The 21,144-nt window shown below is 33.1% G+C and overlaps 1 protein-coding gene across 2 annotated transcripts in view; it reads left to right on the top strand.

The window, feature by feature from the left end:
- Positions 1-21,144, top strand: part of Sema3c (semaphorin 3C) — a 163,824-nt gene that overhangs the window by 78,597 nt on the left and 64,083 nt on the right. For both annotated transcript variants that reach the window (XM_026384948.2, XM_026384949.2), the window contains exons 3-5: positions 6,839-6,999; positions 8,088-8,150; positions 17,655-17,774. In XM_026384948.2, the coding sequence (XP_026240733.2) occupies positions 6,839-6,999; positions 8,088-8,150; positions 17,655-17,774 (344 nt within the window). The remainder of the gene's footprint in view (positions 1-6,838; positions 7,000-8,087; positions 8,151-17,654; positions 17,775-21,144) is intronic.

Raw genomic sequence — 21,144 nt, 5'->3', positions numbered from 1 at the left:
ATTTTGACCCATCATACATAAGTGAAGTATAACTTCTCATTTGTCAGGTTATATATAAATGATGTAGAGTTACACAGATTATTTAATGATATATGCATTTAGGGTAATAATGTCCTTGTCATTCTACTATCATTCCTACCCAGTGTCCCATGCTTCCCTTTACTCCCCTCTGTCTAGTCCAAATTACCTATATTCTTCACTCAGACCTTATTGTGAATTAGCATATCAGAGAAAACATTCAACCTTTGGTTCTTTGGGATTGGCTTATTTTGCTTAGCACACATAATTTTCTCTAGTTTCATTCATTTACCAGCAAATGCCATTGTTTCATTCTTCTTTAAGGCTGAGTAATATTTCATTGTCACACCTCACTTTTTTTAAAGATGTGTGTTTTTTTTTAAATATCTTTATTTTTATTTATTTATTTATTTCTTTTTATGTAGTGCTAAGGATCAAACCCAGGGCCTCACGAGTACAAGACAAGCACTCTACCACTGAACTATAACCCCAGCTCTCACACCCCACTTTTTAATCATGATAAATTCTTTCACAAAAGCACCTATGTTCTAAAATTTTATGTTTATTTTTTATCATTTTTTGATTAATGCTCATATCTTTAATTCACCAAGATTAAAAGATCTTAAAACTCAATATAGCAGGAAAAAAGGTAGAATGTTATTAAAGAAAAAGCTTGGTCTCTTATTCAGAATCACTTGTAACCTGAAAAGACAAAATGGATCTTAGCAAGTCATAGAATGTCATCCCCATCCCCAGCTCATGGCATTTTGAACCAGTTTCAAATGGTCTACCAGGCAGCCATTCAGAGAAGAAAAAACCACAAAAAATAAAATAAATACATAAATATCAGCAGATCTGAGAATTCACATAAAGGGTCAGGGACATTTTAATGAAGCAGCCCTATTTAAATTACAGTGAAACTGTTATTCTAGTTATGAGTAGGAGTTAGAAGAGAGGAAAAATCTTGCAAGAGGAATAACATCGCAAGGCTCCAAGGCAGAAAGGGGCACAGCAAGTTATGAGATATGAAAAGAAGGGCAAGAATACAAAGAAAATACGCCAGCAGTGATGATTGACATTTCTAGTGAGGTCATCTTAAACCAGATCAGGCCAGGTCTTGAAGGTTGTGTTAAAAGTTTAGATTTGATCCTAAAAGTAATAGAAAGTCATTCAAGACAGTTAAGAAGAAGCGACTTAAGAGTACAGTGACCATATAACTTAACATCCAAACCATGAATCTTTTGAGAATGAAAAGGGGCACTATTGATTATTATGCCAGGAAAACAAGCATGAACTGGGGCTGTCTGGGGCAAACCAGAGCAAGACTTTGTCTTTATAAAGGCTCCTGCATGTTGGCTAATCTTCCCTCTGATGCAATGCCTGGGAAATACACCCCGTGTTTGCCATGGCCTTTCTCTGGCCAGGCTCCCTGAATTGTGTCTCTCATTCCTTCTTTCATGCGTCTGGCATTTTGCTTCCACTCAGCTAATCATGCCCATCTCTCAAGAAATATAGAAAAGCGGAACCTTTTATCTTCTGTGTGAACTAAGCCTGACCCAGTTTCATGCAGCCTCCTGGGCATCCTGGGATGGTGTGGTGAGCACAGTAGAGTGGCGCCCTGCTCAGCAAACCATCCTAGGATTTGATGGTTCTCAAGTTGTTTGCAGTGTGGTTTCCACCTCTCCCCAATGGGCAGTCTAGATTAGAGAGGCTGAGGAATTTCTTGGACTTTATTGGATATTGGACAAACTCATGTTCAGGGCAAGAATACAATAGAAACTCTACAAATAAGGAATGAGGTTGTCCATCTGATTAAAAAAGAAAGAATGGATCTGATGGAGTTCAGAGACTAAGAACTGACATTGCTTTGAATGGTGGATCTTACTGTGTGACCTTATTAGGTTGCTTAAATACACTGAATTTTTGTTTCTTTGTATGTGGAACTAGAAAAATATTAGGACTTAATGCAGATGCTTTGAATGACAATTAAAAGAAATAAGTATATAAAGCACCCAAGACAGTAACTGCTACTGGTGAGCCCATAGATATTGTTACTTGGGTTTATTAATTTTGATCAAATGTGGTTTAACAACATGCCTTCTGATCTCTGTTTACTTTAGAAATTAGGAGCTGTAGTTTCAGTCAGGTAAAGTTTCACTGCTCTTGTCTTTATCAGAAATTTTCCTAGAGGGACAGGTGAAGTTCAGTTTCTAACCCAGTTGCAAAACCTTAAGCCTCAGGGAGAGGATGGTCATTTGAGCCCACTCTACTTAACATTCTTCTGAGATAAGACTTTCAGGAGAGGAAATTATCCTGTCAGTAGCACTATCTCTTAAGTAAAAGGTATCCCAAGGATTTACTTTGAAATCTGTAGTGTGCATTCTGCCTGAAGCAGAGTTAAGTTTATAATGGGGCGATGCTACAATGGGGTAGCCAAATAAAATAACAGAACATAGGTAGGACTTAGAATTGTCACAAGGTCAAATCTTCATAGCTGTTTCCTCTACTTGAGCGAAATATCCAGCCTTGTGTGATAAGAACTCAATAAATATGTGTTGAATAAAAAATCAATAGTGCATTATGAGCTTTAAATATAATTAATAATTCATTATTGCATATGCTTCTAAATGAGAGACTTTTGGGAAGTGGTTTTCAATCAAATGATTTTTTGCCTATTTTGGAATTTTATGAAAGACCAATAATAATGTATTCTGAGTTTATGAGCTCCCTTTCTATGTAGCCTAACAAATGTATATTATTCATAATAAAAAGGAGCACTATAAATATGCCTCAATAAGATTACATTCCAGGGTACATGAATAAGATTCTTAAGCACTTAGTCACCTCAGGAATATTAAAATCTCTGGCTTAACAGAAACCAAAGGTTAGTTCTTTTGTGACTGGAATGAAGTGTTATTAACAGATAAAAATATTACTGTATATTGATTGTTTTGATTTTTAATGGCTATAGCAATACACTGACTATACTTAAGTAGACTCAGAAGTTTACAATGCTAGTGTTTATATTTTGGGGAATGCATTGTTCTATATTGGGTTAAATTCTCAAGTCTCACAGTGGCTTCCATTACAAAACAAAATCTACTTGGACACATGAACTTTAGGTGAGCATATTGTGCTGTAAAATTTCCCTCAGAAAACATTGGCATAGAAGGGATTGCAGTAATTTTCCATCATGGAGCTCTACAATAATGCAGAGTCCAGGACAGAAACATGCTCTATTTTTTTTTTAATACTATTTCCCAGGAGATTTTCCCAGGAACTTGGAGACCTATGTTGCCCTTTGTGGGGCTGCATTTTCTAATCCGACTTCCTCTCAGCCAAGTCTCTTCTCAATCAGTTGAGCATGTCCTGAGAAACAACACAACCAGATGTACCTCTGATGCTGTAAAAAAGGATGACATCATTAAGATTAAAAGAAATGTAAGACAGTTCCATTCTTGGACTTCTTTAGATGAGGAACTAATAATTGTGATTTCTTTCTCTCCCTGGGACCACACCATTAAATCAGTCATTTAGTACAATGGTGGACAAGTAATTGAAACACTCATTTACAGAAGATGGATCTACATTGAATCAAAATGATAGATTCTTGGGTCATTCTTTTTATAGATAAAACTCTCATTGCTTTGAACTCATCTCTCTATTCTAAAACCAGAACAAAACGTAATTTCCTCAAGTCCCAAAATTTAATCATTGCTACTAACAGCAATTTAAATAGCATTTTAACAAAATAGCCTAGGCTTCTATCATGACAAGGGCACTTCTGAAGTAAATCTTCCTTGGTTAACAGCTGTCACACAGTAAATGAGATACAGATAATTAAATCTGAAAATGCTTTATGGCTCAGGAACATGAATTAAAAATCCTTGCACCAGAAATGTCTTCAAGTTGATGTGATTATTGCTCCCTCTGGTATTTGAATTAATGCAAAATATCGATTATTTTCTAATGAAACAGGTAAAGAAGAAAACTGCCATTGTTTGTTACTTGCAAACAAAAATCAATTGAGGCTATTTTCCTAGCTAATAACTCACTGTTGGCTCTACTTCAGTATGGATTAGGAAAAGAAAGAGAAAAGAAAACAGAATATTTTGAAAAAAATAAATCTAAACTAAATGTTGGGATAAATTGTGCCTTTCTTTTATCTCCCCCCAGTCTCTTATAAAATCATTTCATATGCTTGATTCTAAGTGTTTGTTGAAGCAACTCTTCCTTCCTGTTTCTAGTATATCTGGAGTTTATCGGCATCATGTCTTGACAACTAAAACTCTCTTAGTCTTTCAGTACTCACACTACAAAGTGATTCTGTATACTCAACTTATTTCCCTTAAGAATGTCTTATTTTATTAATGTACTCTCCTCAAGTAATTCAAGTAGATTCTCTCTTTTTCCTCTCTTATGTGAAGACTTGTTCTGACATTGTTGGTTGAGTATGGATGCCTCACCCAAAATCTCAAATAGGTAACCTGTGTAACTAACATCACTGTAACTAAGGTTCACTTAATGTGCCCTACCAATTTAAACCTCCCTGTAACCCAGTGAGGCATGTTTATTATTATCCTTACTTTACAGATGGGAATGCTGGGATTCAGAGAGTCATATAAGTACATATCAAAATGAAATGGTAAAGCCAGGATTCAGACCCTTTCCAGTAGTTGGGTCCCAGAGGCAAGAACTCAAAGTCATTTTATTGCTTTATTCTATTTATTTCACTGGAGAATTATTTATACAAAAGATACTAATTCGAATCTCTTCTGCTGCCCAACCTATAACCTACCCAAAATGTTTGCACAACTGTGAATTACATTCCTTCAATGAAAAACAAGCTTGGTAAAACACTGGGAATTTACACAGAATTAAGGCAATCTGGCCTTTGAGGGACACTTGCTTTGATCCCGAGTTCTGTACCATTTATTTGGCTCATGGAAAGTTTTCCTATTAGCCTTAACCTTGGCTCTACCATGGTCCGACCATTTTCCTGCCTGATATCTATCCCCACCCACCACCTTTTTTGCTCTCCTCATAAAGAAACTGTCCCAGTTTCTGGTCCAGTGGCAACACCTGTTAGCTGTGTCACCATTCTGTCCATGATGTCTAATGGGGCTCAGAAACTGGAAGGTCAGCACACTCTCCTGTGCCCAGCAGCCCCAGTCTCATTTGCAAAGATCTATATCAATATCTGACTGTGTTTTGTTCTTGTCTCTCCTTGTAATTGTGCTTTTCAAGAGTCTTCTGAAAAAGTTTTTCTCAGTTATTTTTCCACATTAAAAATCACATCTTTTACTATTATATGAACTGTTTATCTGAGAATTAGGCTTTAATATTTAATATTAATATTTAATATTATGTGTTAATGATTTCATGGATGTGACTTCCTTAAATTAAAAAAAAGCTAAATTGAAAACATGTATTTATTTTACCTAAATATCTTCTTTTTTATATAAATGATGCAAACTTAACATGAATACTAATAACAGTAATATGAATTGATTATCCATTGATTTTCATGGGAATTCTAAGTTCCCAAGACACTGTTATTGTTACTTTTTACAAATAAGAAAATTGGTTACCTAACAGAGAAGTTAGGTAACTTGCTTAATGTCACAGGAAGTTGAACACCACAGCCATTGATATCATTGGCTGAAACTACCTGGAAGAGATTATGGTAGACAGTCTGAACTGGTTTGCCAAGGAAACAGACCAAATTTGTGACTTTTCTATCTTCTCATGTAATATATATCTCACAGAATGTAGTTCTTGATGTGTATAAGCATTAGTGTCATTTATTTTCACTTTGGTTTGTCAAACTATAGCCATATCAAAGTTTCTAGAAATCTGATTTGATTCTATACCTAAAAATTTAGAATCCATTCATCATGGGAGCAGTAATCTCAAAAAGCAATCTTGTTCTTAGAGTTTCTCATTCTCTTAAGATCATAGTCAAAAGAACAACAACAACAAAAATTCTAAATTGCTTGGTAGAAAAGTCTTAAATTGTTCAAAGGAACATTTTGCCTGCAGACAAAATTGGGTCTGCTACAGTGGTTATTGACTGCTTTTATTGTCATAATCCCTTCATTGTTCTTAAAGAACAGCTACTCATGCACATATTTAATGTAAAGGACGTTACAAGAACATGAGTCACAGATCACTGAGATGCTTAAAATATAAAGATTCAGATATTTGAAAAATGCATATTTTCCCTTGATACATTCACAGGCATTCTGTCATTTAAAATCATTGCCTCTTGAATAAGATATAATGAAAAAATAGATATATTTTCAAATTATTTATAGAAAAATATACTACTGACTAAAATTATGTTGAGGAAGTAAGCAAATTATTTAGAGTAGGACATGATTCTAAAATGGTGAATGTATTACATATTAGAATAAAACATTTATAGAAAATAAGACATTCTCACTGCTGTTGGTTTTGTTTTCTGTTCTACTACTATACATTTTTCTGACTCATCTATTTTAACTATGTGGGAAGTTTTGAACAATGACATCCACTCATAAACAAACTTGAGATTATTGCAAACATGCATAATTTGAATCACATAGTATCACTGTAAACTTTAACACTGAATTGTTGATTTCTTTGTTTTTACTTCAGCATAAAGGCCATAATTTAAAATGTCCACTAACATATCTCCACTTTAAAATAAGGGTTACTGTAGGAGGAAAAACATATCTTTGACATTTTTTGGTAAATATTCTTGTAAGACTTTTCATTGAAATAGTAGAATTATAGAGCCAAGACATTCTAGTTTTACATGAGCTTTTTACTATTGCAGAACTCCGGGACACCAAGACCTCTGAGTACTTCAGCCTGTCCCACCACCCTTTAGACTACAGGATACTTCTAATGGATGAAGATCAGGACCGGATCTATGTGGGCAGCAAAGACCACATTCTCTCCTTGAATATTAACAATATAAGTCAAGAACCCTTGAGTGTAAGTTTGTCATTTTCATGAGGGCCATTTTGACCTTCTGGGTGCCTTTTTTGTTTCCTTTAAGAATTTCAAATATAATGAAAAATTATATGTATTTCTTTAGAATAATAGAAAACAATGGACACATGTTATATATATATATATATATAAGCAGTTTTTATATCATGCTCTGAAAATGTATGAGTTCAGTTCTCTCTGTCTAGATTCATAGATTTTATTAAACAAAAACCTGGAGCTACATGAGAAAAATGCTCCCTGTGTTCACACATGTACAAAGAGAAAAAGAGCCACTTGGGGCAGAGCATGAAAGAAATGGTCATTTTCAAGGAAGACCCACCTCATCAGATATATGTCATCCACACAGGATTTGAAAGGAACACCAGTATCCGGTATATAGTTATTTGAACAAGTGTGGCCTTTAGTCTCACAACAAAATAACTGAACTTCATTGGAGTAAAGAAATAAGGAAGATTAATTAAAGGAAAGAAAATTTTGTATTTATCTTGTTAAATGAGCAACAAGCTAACAAATGAAGAAAAAAAAAAAGCAGTTATTACTGTGAGTCCTGACCCCAGACAAGACAATAGTATCTTAGAACACTAGTGCAGCATTTCAGAGACTCTCCTGGATTTTACCCGAGCTCTTTTATCTGTTAAAGGAGGAAGGGGCCCTTTTAAGCAAATCTACTAGTTAGCTCTGTGGCTTACTAAAAATAATACTAAACTTAAGATAGTATATTGTGAATGCACAGTGATATAAGTAGTTGGAAAAGTATGCTATGATTGAAAATGAGCAAAATGTGTGTTGATTGTGTACCTTTATGTTAATAATGGCCTAATTTTAATATACAGTTAGTAAATGTGTATCATTATTAGGTGGCTTTTGTTAAAGATAAAAATTGATGAAAGAAACAGAAAGAGAGTTGTTATAATAACATAAAAATGAGTTCATAGGATGGAAGACAAAGGAATCTTAAAGCAAAAATATGAAAATACCTTAAGGAAATCAGTTAGCAAAAAGTCAATGAACTGCATAGAGCTGTCATATATCCAAGTGAGATTATGCAACCTATTTTCCTTTCTGAGCAGGTTTTCTGGCCAGCATCTGCAATCAAAGTTGAAGAGTGCAAAATGGCTGGCAAAGATCCTACAGTGAGTATTTTTTTAAAAAAGCAGCACATTACCTTAAATATTTGGTCTTGAGGTCCATGCACTTTGAGAGCAGACAAAAATGAGACAAAGGGTGTTGGAGTTTTAAATCCTTGGCTAGACACATGTTGAAAATGTAGATGTAAAGAGATTTGAATTCTTACACCATATGTAGTTTTGGAATTCCTGACTGGGTAAAAATTTCCTGCCTTGCTTTTATTATTTCATGTAGACACTTTTCATGATGGATTTCTATAATAACCCCTGTTCCAAGTGGATCCAGACTACAGAATTCTCAGCAGGCTGCTGAAGTAATGATAATGCAAGTATCTGGAGCTGCTCCCAGATACCATGTGCACTTTTCCAAAGATTCTTGGTGATAAACCAGTGGTGAGCTGGCACATTCCAGAGATGTAAATCACCATCGATGAATGGTACCTTGGTTGATTCAAAATAACTAGAAAAATCATCTAGATAGTAGTATTGAACAAATATTCATCATGTTTCTTGTGCAAATTGTATTTCTTTAAGTGCTGTTCAGTATAGAGTCAAGTAAGACATCTGTGTTGATTTCTACTAATGACTATTATTAACACATTAAGTTATTCTTGAAAATTATAGAAGAAATACATGAAGCCAAACTTTAATGTACAGAAGCCATGTAATGTTTATCAAGCACATATGCCATTTTATATTTTGGTCTCAAACATGAAAAATAACATGCGAGAACAAAGTATCCAAATTGCCCACTCTTGCAAATAATTTGGTGAAGAGATTCCTTCCTTCCTTTCTTCAATTATTTATTGAATGAATGCTGATTGAGCACCTGTTTTGTGTCTGGCATAGTGCCAGTTGGTGGAGACATAATTTGTGCAAAACCAAACACAATTCTGGCTTTAATTAGCTTTATTATCTTGTTGCAGAAGTCAACCTTAATCAAATGAGCATGAAAATACATGAGAAGTAAGGAATGAAATGGAAATATGGTGATTGGGTAAAACTAGACACACCTCCTGGTCTGAGGTCATATCAAATTATAGCCCAAGTTAGTATCAAAAAGTCTTGAATAAGCACTTATTTTGCAGTTCAGGGAAGACATACTGGTAGGAGTGACATCCATGCTCTGAGGTGGAGGAAGGAGTGTTCTGGAGCTTTGTCAGGCTTGGCCAGTTGTTGAGAAAAGCCACTCAACTTCTATTAACTCTTTAGACAGTCACAGGTATAAAGATCCAAAAATGTCTGGTTCAATGGGGAGTCGTGGAAGACTCTGGAATGAAATCACCAAGTACACAAGGAATTTTATCAAGAGAGATTTACCAGGATTGAGTCAATTATGGGTCTAAATTTTTCAATTCTATAATTCATCCAATGAGAAGAATTTAAAAGAGGACAGAAGATATTTGCTGGGAAACATTTTCTATCCAAGGAATCTCCTGAACCATAAACTAGAGGAAAAAATGAAAAGATGTTTCCCATGCATGTATATCTGATCATGTCTTACCTTTTACCAAAGTACTGTCCTGGACAATATAGCTGAATTTGATTGTCCTTTCTGCAAGACAATTTACATTTTCCATTGATAAAAACTGCCAAAGGTAAAGTATGTAGACTATAGATATGTGGTATGTTCTGTTTCCCAAAATTGCTGTTTACCTTCCAAAGAATCTTAGCCAAATCATTTGATTTCTTACTTCCTTTGGCAGAACAGATACCCTCTATTGTTTGCCTTAGTATAATTAAAAGTTATCAGGTATAATTTTCAATACATATTTGCATTCTTCCATAGGTTTTTTTTTTTTTGCTATAGTATCATTAATGGATATCTTTAAATTCTTTCATATCACTAGTTACCATACTAGTAGAGAGCACTTTTTAAAGTCTCAGCTGGAAACATAACATTGTTGAAGTATTATAAAATATAGTTAAACAAATTCATTAAAATACATGTTCTGTGTAAAAGAGGAAGTCTAACAAATCCATCTCCTTTCATATGTGAAAGACCTACAAAGTCGCCTTTAAATGAGCCACCAAAATAAGAAAAAAAAAGTAGTGGTAGAAAAATAATGAAAAATAAATCTTTGAACATTGTATAGAACAATCTATTTTTAGTACACTTTTCCATGAAGCCAAATATTTAAGGATAACATCACTAATGGAATATGTATCATTTAATAATCTACTATTTCATTTTTTTAAAACACAGGAATTGAATATTTTAATTTGCACACATCAGTTATTATGAAGATACTAGAGGTGAATAAGGTGCCCCACCCCAGAGAAAGGGGTAAATGATAAGGTTACTCACAGATGACAAAGAAAAATACAGTGCAGCATGGTTATTTTGGAAAGCTTTGATAGATTTGAGGGCAATCATGTTAGATCTTTGTAAACTTTTCCCCACCTTGGGTACATGCATGCATGAATCACCTGTCCTTCAAGTATCTTTTCCTATCTTTTCAGCCTGGTACATATCTACTCATCCTTTCAAAACATAGTGTGCATGTCTCTTCTCTGGAGAGCCTTCTCTTACCACCAGAACTGGGCAAGAGGCCCAGCCCATGTGCCCACGGAACTCTCTAGAACTAATTCTACTACATTTTTAATTTTAAGTCTCCCCTCAATGATCAGAAATACTGTAGGGCCAATGTCATCATTCCTGGTGCTCGGATCTGTATCTAAGCACTTCTCCAAAGTTAAACAAGCTGTGAATAAATGGAGATGAAGCAGTTAAGCATGGGAATCTCTTCCAAGTGATTTTCAGGGAGTAGGGATAAGACATACTGGATAATGAGTTAATGAATGCTTTTAAATTAATAAAATTTGTACCAGGGGCTGGGGTTGTGGCTCAGTGGTAGAGTGCTTGCCTTGCACGCATGAGGCACTGGGTCCAATCCTCAGCAACAGCAACGCAAAATTAAATAAATAAAATAAAGACATCGTGTCCATCTATAACTAAAAATTTTATTAAAAAAATAAATATTGTTTGTACCAAATTCATTAAGCACATATTTTAGGACTAAGTTTTTTTTATAAAGTAATTTTTCTGCTTTTAGATGTATTAATTATCTACTAAGTAAGCAAAACTTTTAGATATATTAGTCTTCCACTAAGTGACAAATAAAAGCCATATTATTGTAACAATTTAAAGAAAAAATAAAATAGAATCAAGCATCCCTTAATCCTTCAGACTTTTTAGATTGTATCCAATTTTAATTGAAGTTATGAAAAAAATAATACTTTATTATCAGAAGAAAATATAATTAATTTGAAATCAGGTAATAAATATTATAATTCTATACTAACTAAAGTTTAAAAAGAAGACTAATTATCACAGTGGAAATATAGCAAATTTTTGCCTCAGCTAAAAATAGTATAAACTACTTTCCATGTATTTCACTTCACGTGTATATTAGTCAGCTTTTCATCACTATAATTAAATACCCGACAGACGTTAACTTTATGAGGGAGAGATTTATTTAGCTTGTAGTTTTTGAGGCTTAAGGGCACAATGCTAGACTTGTCTTAGTTCTGATGATGGCCTTCTTGGTGGCAGAATTTGGAAGTGGCATGCGGCAGTACATGGCAAGAAACAAGGAGCACACAGATGTAGTATGCATGTGTGGTCTCTGTCCCACAGACATAAAAACCTTATAAAGCTACCAGGTTTTAATCATGTGGTCTCCAGCATAATGACCTTCTCTGAACTGTATCACTTTGCAAAAACCCCACAATAGTCAGATTAAGTTTTCATCTCTTGATACCATTAACATCTGACTTTGAGCGTTAAAAATATAAATTTGGGGGAGGGTGCTGGGAACAAACTATATTCATCCCATAGCCTAAAAGGAGTCACATTCTTCCATACTCCATTTATTTCTAAATGTTAACATTTTACTCATACTTTAAAGAACTTGAGCTTAAACAATAGCACATCTGTCAAACATATTCACTGTCCTAGGGTTTAATGAACGAACTAAGTAAATACTGTAGGAGATCACTGAAAAATTAAGCAGAATTATATTCATTTATGTATATATACATTATGTGCATACAGTGTCAAACTTGGTTTATTAATTGTATGATACTATTTTCTTATGACTATGAGCAGACGATACTAAATTGCTGGGAAGCACATTTTCTTTGGGAATAACATTGTCAAAATTCATTGATTTATTCCCCAGACCAAAAAGGTGTAAACTCAGAAGAAAAATATATAAGATCTTTTTTTTTAATTGCATAGTATGGACCATGAAGAATCAATATTTTGCTTTTTAAAACATCTATTTTTTATATTAGTAAGCTAATATGTATTCAATATAGAAATCTTTGAAAGCCTAGAAAAACACTTAAAAAGTAACATAAAATAGACCATCTCTTGTTTATTTTTTAACCTTGCAGAATTAACCTCTCTGTGTCTTGGTTTCCTTATCTGTAAAATGTGCTAACTTCATAGTGACTATCTTATTTGGATAGGATGATTAATGAGCTAATATTTATACAGAGCTTAGAATAGAACGTAGCACACAGAAATACTATATCACTGTGAAGGTAAATTACACTAATGAAACACAGTTATTCCTGACAATATAGGGAATATTCACCCAGAATTTTCTTATATCCATGTATATAAGAAAATATACATGTGTATATAAAATAAAGTTGGCCTGATATTTTTATAATGTTAGCTGCCTTACTTTTCATTAGCTTTCCACCAAGAAAGATAATAAACAATGAAAAGAAAGCAATATTTATGGTGTTTATTTCCATTTTTTTTGTTTGTTTGTCTGTTTCTGAGGTGCATGAAATTAAATCCAAGGCCTTGAGTATGCTAGGCAAGTGCTTTACCACCACCTTACATTTTCAGGCTTCTGCTAAACTCTCTAAGGCTTTATTCATTTCCCAAATCTGTCACACATTTCCACTATGGCCTGAACCTGTATTAGCTCTGTGCAGGACAAATGTCTCATCCACTTCCCATAGTTTATATAGACAAGTAAAAAAAAAATGCAAATGAAACAAACCAATACCTGACAATTATGTATAATTATATGCCAGACATTAGTTCAACTGCTTTGTTAATACATTGCTCACAGGAAAAGATTAAGCTTGCCACTTTTATTAGCCTTCAGAAAGGCTAATCAACTGCTTTAAGTTCTGAAAGCAAGTAAAAGATGAAGCCAGGATTTGATCCCAGGTCAGATGGTTCTGAGAACCACATACTTAAATTGACTCTTTCCTCTTAGCCCTTTTAGGTAAATCCAACATTTCATGCTTTTTTTTTTTTTCTGTTCATGCTCTGTTTTCTGTTATAATATTCTTTCTTTATATTTTTTCGCATCAAAATCTCTAGCTTATTCGCTCAAATGACATCTGTACTCAAATCTTTATACCCAGTTCAGCAAAACCTATTTGTTTCTTCTGAAGTTAATTTTAAAAATTGTAGCCCTATTATAGTATCTATAACAGCCTGATGTATTATGGCCTGCTTTCTTTGAAAGCAGGAAGTGGGTCTTTCATTCCACTGTTGCTAGCCCCATATTCAGTGTCTTGCATAGAATGAATTGAGTAAATATTTGCTGTATGGAATTGATACAGTGTTCTAGGTCAGAAATAATGTAGACAGAAGCTAAGGCAGCACTGTGGAAATGCACAGCACCTAGATAATGATTTCCAATCATTAACTCAACCAATTTGTTTTTCATTTTTTGTTCTTGTGTGGGAAGGGTTGGGAGGCATAGTGAGTATCAGTGTAGGATTCTGTTCCATGGGTAGAGTAAAACTGGATGGTTAAGAGTGGCCTTGGTTCAAGTCCCAGTTCAGTTACTTATTAAGCCAGAACACTTCATCAGTCTGTGACTCAATTTCATAGTTTCTAAAATGGGGTACTAAGATTCAGATCATATTTTTGAGAGTTAAAGTAGCCCACATCTAAGGATTAAATCTTGTGTAAATATAAATAGCACTTACAAAAGCCATAAAAATTCAGATAAATACTAATAACTATTATAATAGCAGCTATGTATTCTCACCCAAATACAAATTATAAATTGGCTAAGAATATAGTTTTCAATATTCGATATAAATGTGTTTGAAGATCAATTTTATAGTTTCTACTTGTATGATCTCAGGCCAAATTAATTAAAAATCATTGGGGCTGGGGCTGTATGTAGCTCAGTGGCAGAGCACTTGCTTAGCACGTGTGAGGCACTGGGTTCAATCCTTAGCAGCATATAAAAATAAACAAGTAAAGGCATTCTGTCCATCTACAATCACACAAAAAAATTGAAATTAAAATAAAATTTTAATTTAAAAATGTCTTCCAAGTTTTATTATCCTAAAAGGGACTAAATTGGTATAAAAAATTGAATGGATTCCTGTAAAATGACTACATAACATTTAGTAAGTGTCCAATAAATATCAGTCATAAAGATCAAACCTCCTGGGACATAAAAATGATAACATATATAAGATGATTATTTCTATGTCTATCACATAATAAACTTTCAAAAATATTAGCTTTAATAAGTAGATGAAAAAATAGTCATAAAACTAGTATATTCTTTCATTTGAAATATACAAAGGCATTACTATTTCTTTTTTATAATACCAATGATTCATGAAAATAGATTATATATAAAACCCAAGATGAGACAGATATACTTTGTTTTTAATAGGATTTAACTGAATTCATGTCTTATGGGAAAGTATTATATACAGAATCCCAAAGTGACTAAACTTGACTTGAATATCAGACAAACATATGTTTGAAAATCGCATTAGAAGCACAAGACTCATTTTTCACAGATTTCCTTAATATAGACATATTATATACATTCCATACTTCATCTATACTTCATTCTCCAGGGAAACTTGCCGTCATCTGTACTTATCTAATCAATTCCCAGGTACCTCTATAAACAGGTGTCAAGATACAGTAACACTGTATAGGTAACAAAAATTCTTAATGTCTTAACCTAAAAATCAATGTATGGTCTGATCTGTAAGGATTTATTTTCTTTGATGGTAGAGTTAATGATTGATTATTTAATATTAAAAATCTATAATAGAAACATCTGTATAAAATTACTACATATGAAAGACATATATTTGTTGACAAGTAATAATGAATATAAGAGAAAAATGATGAAAAAGTATGAAATAATATCGACTTTAAATTCAACTTCTATCATAGTAAAATTTTGTTTTTTCTTTTAGATATAAATAATAGGTTTGTGTTGTAAAAAATCAGGAGCATACTTAAAAGAGAAAAACAGAGCAACTTTAGTTGTCTGACTACCCAGGGAAAACTACTGTTAACTTTTTTTGTATTTATTTATAAGTCTTTTATTAAAAAAATCTGTCTATAATAATAAAATTATTTTCAATAATCTTTTTGAGAGTAAAATGACTTTGTGAAGGGAACAGCATTCAATCCCAGGCTTTATTCATTTGTAATCAGCAAAGGATAGTGAGTCTAGAAAGTGTGGAATATGCAAAGTTTCATTTGGCCACAGAGATTCTATGGACTTCTGCAAAGTCACTGTCACTTTAAAATTAAAATAATCATGTTATATTTCATTGAATGAATAAATGAAAGCCTTGCATTAGTTGAACTGGAAGCAAGTGAGAAAGGACTTTTGGGGGAGCGGAATGGGATGTTTTAGGGGACCAAGGGTAGAGAGAATGATTATATCATTATTCATAGAAAGCAAAATGATTCCACCTTCTTACAGGTTAGTGTAATCTGCCAATTGCAAAGGACAATAGTGTTTGTCATTTTGTTCTCACAATAATATGAAGCCTGAATAAGAACAATTTCAATCAAAATGGGTTTGCATAGTGAGTGTTTAATGTTTTAAGAAAAAAAAAAACTTTGCACATCCCTATTTCTTAACTTTCTCAGGTAAAAAGTAAGTTTATAATGTTTTGAAACATGAAAATATATAGTAAATCAGTATCAGAGGTAAAGTAGCACTTTCATGAGATAAATCAACAGACTAAACCTTGTTATTCTTTTATTATTTCCTCAAACATTTCCTGACAGTAACAAAAAAAGTTTAAAAAGGTATACCAAAGTTTGTCTAAATTATATTTACTTTGCTCTGACATTTACAGATTTGACAGCATTATTATATAAATTGCTAAAATTAGTAGAGATTTAAATAAAAATAGCAAAAACAGGTCATGTACTGCAACTTTGTTCATTCGAGTTCTACAAGTGTAGCGATCTTTGCCTGTGTTGTTCACTGAAAATGCCCCAAATTTTAGACTGTAACTTGGCTCACAGTTGGTACTCAGAAAATATTAGGCAAGGTATTATTTGTGTAATATTTCTGTGACAGAAATACTAACAAGACTAGTATATTAGCAATGTACTAATACTATTTTACTAAAATAATTGAATGATGATTTCTTCATTGTTAATTTACTAACCAGAAAGTTACACTATAACTTGATTTACTGTTGTTACTCAGTCAATATTAGTTGAGGTCCCATTTCTGTAATATTTCTGTCCCTATTCCTGAGTCACTGCTTAATTGTTTTTTCAGGCACCAAATCTCAATATTTAATTTGGATTTACACAATTTAAATGAGGATTTTTAAATTACCTTTATGTGTACACATAGTTTCTCAAAGATAAGGAACAATATATTGAAATTTGATATCACCTTATTACCTATCTTACTCCAGTCTGAATGGCAGGTATTAAGAATACAAAAAACATTAAGTGTTGTTGAAGATCTGGGGAAAAAGGCACACTCATACATTGCTGGTGTTGGGGAGGTGGTGGGTAACTGCAAAATGGTGCAGCCAATACAGAAAGCAGTATAGAGATTCCTTGGAAAACTGGGAATGGAACCACTTTTTGAACCAGCTATCTCACTCCTTGGTCTATATCGAAAGGACTTAAAAACAGCGTACTACAGAGACACAGCCACATCAATATTTATAACAGCACAATTCACAGTAGCTAAACTGTGGAACCAACCTAGATGCCCTTCAGTAGATGAATGGATCAAGAAAATGTGGTGTATATACACAGTGGAATATTACTCAGCAATAAAAGAGAATAAAATCATGGCATTTGGAGGTGACTGAATGGAGTTAGAGAATATAATGCTAAGTGAAGTTAGCCAATCCCAAAAAACCAAATGCCGAATGTTTTCTCTGATATAAGGAGCCTGATTCATAGTCGGGTAGGGAGGTGGAACATGAGAGGATTAGATGAAATTTAGATAGGGCAAAGGGGTGGGGAGGGAAAGGGAGGGCACATGGTGGAATGAGATGGACATGATTCCCTAAGTACATGCATGAAGACCCGAATGGTGTGAATACACTTTGTATACAATCAGAGATATGAAAAATTGTGCTCTGTATGTGTTATATGAATTCTAATGCATTCTGCTGTCATATATAACAAGTTTGAAAAGAAAAAGAAAGTGAATGCAGCTGGTAGATTTAACAGAAGTCACTGATTGCTAAGTACATGTTTACCACTTCTTCTAGCATGGCTGTGGGAACTTTGTCCGTGTAATTCAGACGTTCAACCGCACTCATCTGTACGTCTGTGGCAGTGGCGCTTTCAGCCCAGTTTGCACTTACCTGAACAGAGGGAGGAGGTCAGAGGTAAGTTAACATTAATGACGTTAATGTGGCCCTCACAATATTTCTTCGTTTTGATGCTATTGTCAAAGATGTTTTTAAAGTGGTATTTTAGAGTAAAAGTTCAGAAATATTAATGTACTTAAAGTAGTTTTATGCTTTTTAAAACACAAAGTATATTAAATTTTGTTTTTGTCTGCCAAGTTAGTTTAGGTATATAGTCTTTAGGCAACAACTTCAAAAAAAGAAAAATATATATGTATGTATATACATATTTATATTTATTTCTGAATGTGAAAGCTATAGAAGACAAAAGGAAAAGGCAAAATTTCATAATTTCTTAAATGTAAAGCACTGAAAGTACTTGCTCCAAGTTATAGAACATTATATTATAAACTTACTTTCTTAAATATATTTTAAATAATTTCTATTTATCATTCAAGTTCAGTAAATTTTATGTGATGCATATCTGTAAGATATGTATAAAGCAAGACACCAAATGTTTTTGAAGAAAAGAACTTATACATTAATAAATCATCCTGTAATTTAAGGCTAAAATCACTTTACACTAGACTGTGCTTGCCCTGTTCTTTCATTAGTTAAAATGACATGGGGCATTATGATATGGTGTTTGCTATACACTAGTCAAATATATTCCCACCATATAGTCAAATATCAAGCTGGTTGAACTTCAACAGTGATATTTAAGACTATGTTTATTATCTTAGTCAACAACTGTTGACTAAGGAGGCTATGCATTACACCAAAAGAATTTTTCTTTATTTTTTTACTCAAACACATTGCTTTATTTAATATTATTATTAAAAATGAATTCTTTCAAAGTATCTTTATTTAGTTTAATTATGGAGCTTAAATTTTTAAAAAATTCAGTTATTAAATAATGACTTAATTCAATTTTAGAGAGTACAATTATGAAAAAATTAAATATTCCTACTCATATGCTTCATAAAGTATATTTTCTTTTAATAAGAATTAATCTACTTTAATACTAATAAAATTGAACAACAATCCTTCAATATTCCATTATTATTAAATTACCTTTTCAGATATGTGATTCACACATCTTTTTAAAAAAAGTCATTTAAAAACAACTGAATAATTGTAATTTAATCCCCAATAGAGACTTTTCCAAATATCATTCAAGATGCTATGAAATATTAAAATTCTTAAAGCAAAAATAAAGTTATGCATTATTTGAAGAATACAGTTGGCTGCATTGAGCTGGTCATGAGGACCACATGCCTGTGATCAATTGATTAAATAAACTACTGCTCACATGTCTGCAATCTGTCAGACACGCCTTGAAGTCCATGCAGTCACTGTACAAACCAACCACCCTGTAACAGTTTCAGAGCACAGATTTCAAATAAAATCATTTTCCCATATACAAATTGTCTACTATAACTTCAAGTCTTAATTGGAAATTCTGTTTAAAAAAAATGATCTACTCTGGAAAACCAGCATGAAATAAATTTTAATCACTTTGCTAAATATGAACTACCTTAGCTTCACTTCAAGACAGGCTTCCATGGGGGAAGCTTTTCCATGAATTAATTCTGTCTCTCAAGTAATATGTGAACACTCTGAGAGACAATTTAGGTATATAAAGAGTTAGGATTTTTAAGCTTTGTATCTTTACCTTAACAATCACCTTTGCCTTATAATAATAGTCAAAAGGCTTACCATAGCATTGTTGATATACAAGTACAGCATATAAATTAAAATGTGAGTAAAGTACTGCAAAACTTTATCAAAAATTGGATATATTTTTTCTCTGAGATGAAGGATCTCCTATCATAAAATTATCACATGATGAACAACATTGTATTTTGAGAAAATTCTCCTTCTCCTTCTTCATAGTTTGTTTTGTATTTTGTAATGACTGGGAGTAGGAACTAGTGCTAACACCCTGTTAATATTAAGATAGCACAATTTTCATGTATTCAGAACCAACTTGAAAAGGTTAGGTCTGCAGTTGTTAATCCTTCAGTTTTGCTTCAGAGCCATCAATCACCTTCCATTTCAGCTGCCCATCTTCACAGAAATTCATTGGTTCTAAGAGCATATTTTATGAGCCTACCTCAGTTTTTGATCCTTCCACAATTTCATTATGACTTCTCATTCTCCTATTATTTTCAGTCTGATTCAGAGCTCTCCTAGAACATTTCAACAGTGTTCATCCAAAGAGCCTAGAATCCTTGCTACATGGAGACCTAGCCATGGTTCTTCTCTTCTATACTTAATCCTATCTTCTGTTCTTGAAAAAAAGATAAAAAAGATAAAGCAACACAAGTAAACCTTGGAGTCAAACTAATGAGTAAAACATGAAGAAAAAAACAGCTATTTGTTAATTTGGCTGAAAATTTTTGAAATATTAACACATTTCATCTCTGGTTGATTTCATCAGATATTTCTATAACATCTCTTTCAATAATGTAATACCACTGAAGCTCATGCAGATACCTTTGACTGATCAACAGTATCACAGGCATCCTATTCCTGTGCTTGTTGAAACAGAACAATCGCCAAACTAGTTCATTCAGGCATCTTTCTATAGCTTTTCTCCTGTTTCAGAAGAAAAGTTGTGCACTTTCTTTATCAATAAAAGTTCTTTGATCAGTATTCTTCATTCACTGTTTCATATTTTCATTCCCTTTCCCCTGAATTTACTTTTTTTTGCAGTTTAAAAATAGGATTATGTTCCTTTTCCTTAAAATCATCAATTTTATTCAACACTGCCCTTTTCTTCCTTCTCTTCATTACAAAACTTCTCAGACTTCTAGGTTGTATTTCCAGTTTTCATGTTCCTGTTCACCATATCTTTATTAAATATTTGCTAATATAACTTTCATTTCAAGTACACACATTAACAAAAAGTCTTTGATTAATGACCAAGATTCCTCAGTGGCCAAATTGACTCTGTCAGTATGCCTTCTCCTAGACTAATCTATAATAAACTCTTGGAAAAAAAATAAATATATTATTCAACATATTTGTCAGTGTCTATGAGCATGGGATACTTTGTTATGCTTTCTTATTTTTCACTACCTATTTACATTCTGGCCCCATTTCTCTTATTGATTCAAACCACAAATGCTATTTAGTTAAAGAAAATGAATAAAAGTAATGTCAGAATTTATAGGCTAACTTGAAGACATTGATTGGTCTTTCTCTTGTATCAAAGAAGTAACTGGCACGAAATGGCATGAACTGGCAAAAAAATAGCAGAAATGGCAAGAACAGAATTCTGTTGTCATGTTACAAATTATTTAGGGTGTGAAGGGTGAGGTTGGAAGAAGTCTGGGGAGATTAGTTGATATAGAGAGTTGATGTAGCATGCCAAGAAAGAGGTTATTGTATTCAGGTGGTGGCA

The sequence above is a fragment of the Urocitellus parryii genome, chromosome 3 (assembly GCF_045843805.1).
Source record: "Urocitellus parryii isolate mUroPar1 chromosome 3, mUroPar1.hap1, whole genome shotgun sequence".
Taxonomy (NCBI): domain Eukaryota; kingdom Metazoa; phylum Chordata; class Mammalia; order Rodentia; family Sciuridae; genus Urocitellus; species Urocitellus parryii.
Note: the sequence above shows the minus strand (reverse complement) of the source record. Positions and strands in the feature narration are given on the sequence as shown.